The sequence below is a fragment of the Limulus polyphemus genome, unplaced genomic scaffold (assembly GCF_000517525.1).
Source record: "Limulus polyphemus unplaced genomic scaffold, Limulus_polyphemus-2.1.2 Scaffold1511, whole genome shotgun sequence".
NCBI lineage: Eukaryota > Metazoa > Arthropoda > Merostomata > Xiphosura > Limulidae > Limulus > Limulus polyphemus.
In genome coordinates, this window is record NW_013667121.1 from 158,252 (window position 1) to 164,460 (window position 6,209).

At 31.6% G+C, this 6,209-nt stretch overlaps 1 protein-coding gene across 1 annotated transcript in view; it reads right to left on the reverse strand.

Annotated features, from left to right (window-relative positions):
- Window positions 1–6,209, reverse strand: part of LOC106463897 (serine/threonine-protein kinase TBK1-like) — a 43,403-nt gene that overhangs the window by 33,890 nt on the left and 3,304 nt on the right. Inside the window, exons 2-3 of the mRNA XM_022391532.1 lie at window positions 5,323–5,463; window positions 1,231–1,364 (exon numbers count right to left, since the gene is read on the reverse strand). Coding sequence (XP_022247240.1) covers window positions 1,231–1,364; window positions 5,323–5,463 — 275 coding nt within the window. The remainder of the gene's footprint in view (window positions 1–1,230; window positions 1,365–5,322; window positions 5,464–6,209) is intronic.

Genomic DNA, 6,209 nt, shown 5'->3' on the forward strand with positions numbered 1-6,209 from the left:
CCCCCCACCCCCCGTTCTTGAAACAATTGCCAAACCTCCGTACATGCTGCCATCTGCGTTCTAGGCTGTGAAACATGGATGTTTATATGCCTCATTACAAAAATTGTCAACTTTGCAGAAACACATATAGAATCTATATATCTTGGATATTGTTACCTAAATAATTTGTTTTATATTTTGTAATAATTTTGGCCTCTTACTGACTTAGTTTTGCCTATATTTATGCCATTTACTAAAAAATATTTTTCTTCTAATTTTCCTCAACTTTTTGTTTAAATCATTATTTTTCACTAAACATTTTGGTTTTCAATGAATATTACTGTCAGATATAGAAAATACAGTTTCTTTCAATATTGAACAAGTAATACAAAGAGTCAAATTTATACTTTTATTTTTTGGTGAATAATTGACATCCTTTTGGGAATTAGCCTAAAAATTGATTGTGCAGTTAAAGGGTTAAACAGACATGTAACTCCCACCATCCTGATATATATCTATATTACCAACTACTTCCACGAGTTTGTAATACCTTTATAACCTGTTTTTTTTTTTTTTTCTATTTAAGTTTTCTTACTTTACATTTAAGTTAGTTTTGTTAGTTCAACTATGAAGGTTATTACAATGGTCAGTTTAACAATGAAGAGTGGTGTTATGGACAGATTAATTGATAAAGAGTAGTGTATCAATTAATTTTACTAAGAGGAATAATGTAACAATTAATTTTGCTATAAAGGGTAGTATAATGATTAGTTTTGCTAGGAAGGGCAGTGTTACTAGTACAATGGTTAGTTTTACTAATCAAGATAATGAGAAAAACATCTTTTTCACACACAAACATGCTTATGATGTTGAAATAACTGCTGCTTCAGAGGGATAACAATTAACTGATATTACCTTATGCCAATTCATCTGAAACATCACTTTACAATAATGACAAAATCCAGTAAAATACATTATTGAAGAATAAAAACATAAAGAGCAAGGATACAATGGACCATTCAGCTCATTTAGGGTACTCCTAACTTACCCAATTAACCAACCAAAGCACCAAGACATATCTAAATAAACCTCTTTAATCCATACATATATTTAACAGAAACTATCATATTATCATGGAAGTTTCACACCATGGTAAAGCAGGCTATCATAAACATATGTAAAAATTAATGTTTAAAAAAATTCAACCAGTAATGCTTAATATGCAACATGTGCTTTAATGAACAGATTCACTCACTAGCATGGCTGAGAACAAGGAGAAAATCTTCTTCTTCTAGACCATAACTATTGGCAGGATCATCCAAAATATTAAACAAACTTCCACCAGTACACAGTTCCATTACCAGGATCTTGCTGTGACTTTCAACCTGAAACATTCAGTTATAAAATACAACTAATGTAGATGATATGTTACTGTGGCTTTCAACCTTCACTATATAAAAATGAAAAGCTGTCTGTCACACCAATAACTCGGCTGTTGAAGTACTGATTTACACGGAACTTGCAAAAAATAATGTCGCTTTCTTCTGCAACAAGCAAGTTTGTCTTTTACAAATTCCTACAGCCACATACATATAGAAAACAGATAATGCACTACTTTGGGCATATGATTAGATATGATGCTAGGTTGGTAGAGATCGTAATGAGTAATAAAATCGAATCAAGTACGTGCATGCCCATGCTTGGTATTATTGGGTCACAAAAATCATAATCATTGGCTGAAATTCCCCATTAAGTTAGCTTGGTTGTCAAAGAGACATACTGACGCAATATCACAAAATTTTGTCCAGTCAGAACCCTCAGCTACAACTCCATAATAACCTGCATGCTTTACCCACAGCACAATTCAATTTTGAAAATGTCAAAATTAAAGCACTTTTCTTCAGCTCAGTAAGTTAACAAAGCCAAAACTGGGAAGACAGTCCAAAGAGAAGACCCCAAAATTCATAATAAAATTCACTGCCTTTACCATCACAATTAATAATTTGCAGTCATACAGTCGACCAAGTAGGAATATGTCTTTGAGAATCAGTTTTTTCACGTTTCAGTCCATATGGATTTATCAAGAAGACATTTGAGCATAACTTGAAATACACAATAGTAAAAATCCTAATAAAGCAATACTTAAAGGAGATGACCTAATATACATAAAAGTTCCCATTTTCTAATACTGAAAATGTATTTCCAATAGGTACTTACCTCTACTCACCCACAGCTACCTTGACCTTCATTTGCCCTCCAGGCATTGGTAAACTTTTTAAAAGCACACCATTCTTTTATAGCCCTATGTTTTTGCATCATTGCAGCAACATTTGCTCATCATGTGACCATCCTCCACCAATTCCACTGCACCTTCTATCCTTGTGGCACAATCCTCACTTTTGAGAATTGGCATATACAAACCCAAAAACTCTGGCAAATCAGTGAGGAGGAAAGGTGGGAAGTGGGTGAGAAAAGGTAAGTACCAATCATAAATACATTTTCAGTGTTAGAAAATGTTAACTTCCAAAACAGTATTACCTCAGCTCCCCCATAGCTAGAATCCCACAATGGAAAGGTAGAGGTGCCGGTGAAGGCTCAAAAACAAATAATCAAGCAGAGAGTAATTGCTATAAAAAAAAGCAGAAGTGCCACAATTAAAATAGAAAGCACACCTGTGGGGTATAGCACTACTTCTGGAACAGGTATGTTCTTCACTCAGTAAAGAAGCCAAGACTCATAGGGCAGATGTGAATGGAATACGTAGCTAGGACTAGATGACTTTATTTGAATAGATATAAAGTAGTGAAGTCTGCCCAGGCAGAAAACATCCAGAAGAAGCATCTTGGGACATGGCGTATTATGCCAAGTGTGGTCCAAGGACAAAAGCAACATGGAAGCACCTTGCATAAGTTTGTAAAATCAACAAGTGCCTTGGATTGATATCAAGATAGCTAAGTGAGGTTCACCCAGACAAAAACATCCAAGGGAAGCCCCTTGGTATACAATGGATTATGTGAAGTGAGGTCCATCTGGGCAGGAAACATCCAGGTACAAGTACATAATATATCTAATGCATACGAATAATAATACAACTTTCAAAATGAAATATAGAAATTCAAAATAACATTAGAGTAGAAAAAATACTATGAGATGTAATGCTCTACATAGAGGTGGAGGATGGGTCAAAATATACATTTCATGATTGTTTCATAAATTTACATTCAAAATTTAAACTACTTTATTAGCAATGCATTCAATAAACTTGATATCAAACTGTAGTCTATAATTCAAATTATTATATTAGCTAAGTTTTCATTTCAAAAGGGAATATCTAAATAAATTCTCATACTTCTCTTCTCTATGTCATGTGACACTCTGCACTGTGATTTCTCCTTTTTTTGGATTTATACGGGTGTCAGAGCATCCACCAATTAGATATACAAGGTATAGATAATGACAGGTTAGAATATAAAATAACAATCTCCAATCTTCTTTATTTGCTGGAATATAAATAAATTTGTTACAACCTCCTCAGAAGTTCCTCCCAACTCTTCATGTTTTAAAAATAATTTATTTGCTCATGCCTATTTGTCAGTGATATATGTTCATAGCTAACAGAAAAGCCATTCTGTGAACTGTGTGATTCTGATAATAGTCAATTTTGTCCTCCTAGTGAAAACTGCAATTTCACAAGTAGATCTTTAGATGTGTGGACTGAAATTGGTGCTCCAATGAGTAATGAAATTTTTTCAACCTATCTTTAGTTTAGTTAGAAAGCCAGATAAGCTATAATATTATTGGAAAATTCTATTTTAGTAACTGGTATATTTTTTGTTCTTAAATGTATATTTGTAAGTTATATGAATTATTTTTTGGACAATGAACATAGAAAAAAAGAAGGCTTATGAAAGCAACACCTAAGTGCATGCAAACCTATGACTAAGATAAGTAATAAATTTTTGTTTTTTATGTATACTTTTTATTTATAGTTATATATGTTTTTAACAAATGTAACTAAAATGTAAAAAAATAAGTAAAAATAGAAAACTTAAATGTTTTAAATTTTCATGACCACTCAAGTTATTAAGTTATAAAAGAAAATGTAAATGAAAAAAAATTAAAAATATTTTCATGATCATTCCTCAAGGAATCATAGAAACGTATGTAGTTAAGCATTGTGCGACATAACCTGAAACTTTATTTACCCTAAACTCTCTGCATTCCCTTAGTAGTATTCGCTTGTCATGGTAGTTAGACAGGGTATCATGAGCAATAAAACAATAACATGTAATGAAAGCAGTTGTGAAAAATTAAGAAAATTAAAGCTCTTACGATAACTGCAATTGTATGTTACAATCTGCAGTAATTCTAAGACAAAAAGTATTTTTGATTTTATTTCATATTTTTCAATTTCTGTTGCAGATGATTTTCCTACAGTTAGTTAAGGAAGAGAAAATAAAAGATAAAGTATAAAGCTTTACTGAAAAGAACTTCTGGTATTCATTTCAGAAGTATGAGAAGTTATGCAAATGAAATATAAAAACTGTATGATGAAAAGAAATATTTTATTCTTAGCATGAACATTAACTTTTCACTCAGGAAAACCTTCATAAATTTCAAACACACAAATCTTTAATAAAAATACTTCACTAAAAATTCTGATTTTTTGCGTACAACAGCTTGTATCAATTACCACAAAATTGCTAAGTTTTGAGTAGAAAGACTTAGTACATTCAGTTATAGTAGATATAGTTTCATGGTTATATAGTGGTTATAAGGCCAAGAAAAATGATTGATTCCATATACAGAGAGTTAACAAGACACATACATGTACAAAATGAGACTGAAGTAGAAAAAATATCACAGGGACATTCAATATGCACATTCAAAATTGAAAATTCACTGTATCCATATTGGCCTAAAAACAAGAATAACAAAAATTCAATAATCACCAATTAAACTACTTCTTTCAATAATATTCCAACACACCTGTTGAAAATTGATGGAGATTTCAAAATTTTATAAGTGCTCTCAAAGGGGAATAGGTAATCGGAGAATTTAAGTTTAGGGGTAGGTAAGCCAAATTTTAGGCACTTAGCTAGGGCACTTTTATAGGGTTCACATCACTGGTCACCTTTTTTGGATCAACACTGTTGGTATTTTTATCTGGAATTAATTTATTCAGTTTAACATTCTGCTTGTATTCCAGGTGGGTTTCAATTTTTGCATTAATGGTGTTAATCTTAATCTATTTTCAACTTTGTAAAAACAATATTCAGAAATCCTGCTTTGTCTTCATTTTACAACTACAAAATCCCATAAATCTGTTTCCACTATTCCTACCTCTTCTTCAATAGCCAGGAGTTTTACAATATTGTCATGGCTCACTTTCTTCAAAACTTCAAATTCTCTTTTCTGGACTTCATACGGTCGCATGTGACTCAAGTGATTGAAAGCTTTGACTGCAACAGGTTCACCAGTAGTCTATATAAGCAGAATGAACAGCTGTTAAAATGAATGAAATAACCTGTATAAAAAAGACCAAATATCTATTACCCATCAACACACAGCACATGAACTGTGCTGTTTAAAACAAATGTTGGAATAAGAATGTGTAAACAATGTAATTCAACAGGAACAGAAATGTTGATGGCAAAGCTGTCTGATCATATGGTGTTTGCAATAACATGTTTTAGTCCTTTAACCTCCATCTTTTTTTTTTTCACACAATAAACTTGATAACTTTATAACTTTTGTGCAATAAAGATATTTTATAGATTTGGCAAAGTGAAATTCAACAAAAAAAAGCACAACATAATCTTAAAAATATGAAATAAAAGCCTCACTGAATTTTGACACAAAAAATACATGACAGGGAACAAAGAAAATTAGATGAGAAGAAGGTAGAGAATGAAGAACTCCAAAAAAAAAGCCCAAAGATGTAGAAATAAAAAATAGCTATAAAAGATTAGCAATTCTTTCACTCAGAAAGTAGTTTTACAGCAGTATTTTCCTAACTTTTGTCATCCTCCCTTTAATACAGTTTCTTACGTGCCCCCTCTTTTTAAATTTATGAAAAAGTGTGTTAAGTGATGAGAGATAATACATATTAAAATACTGTGTGTGTGTGGGTGGGGGGGGGGTGGTATATTATTATTTTTTAATTAAATAAAATAATAATTAAATTAGACTATAATTTAGTACTATTACTAGACTACTAATAGTAACTT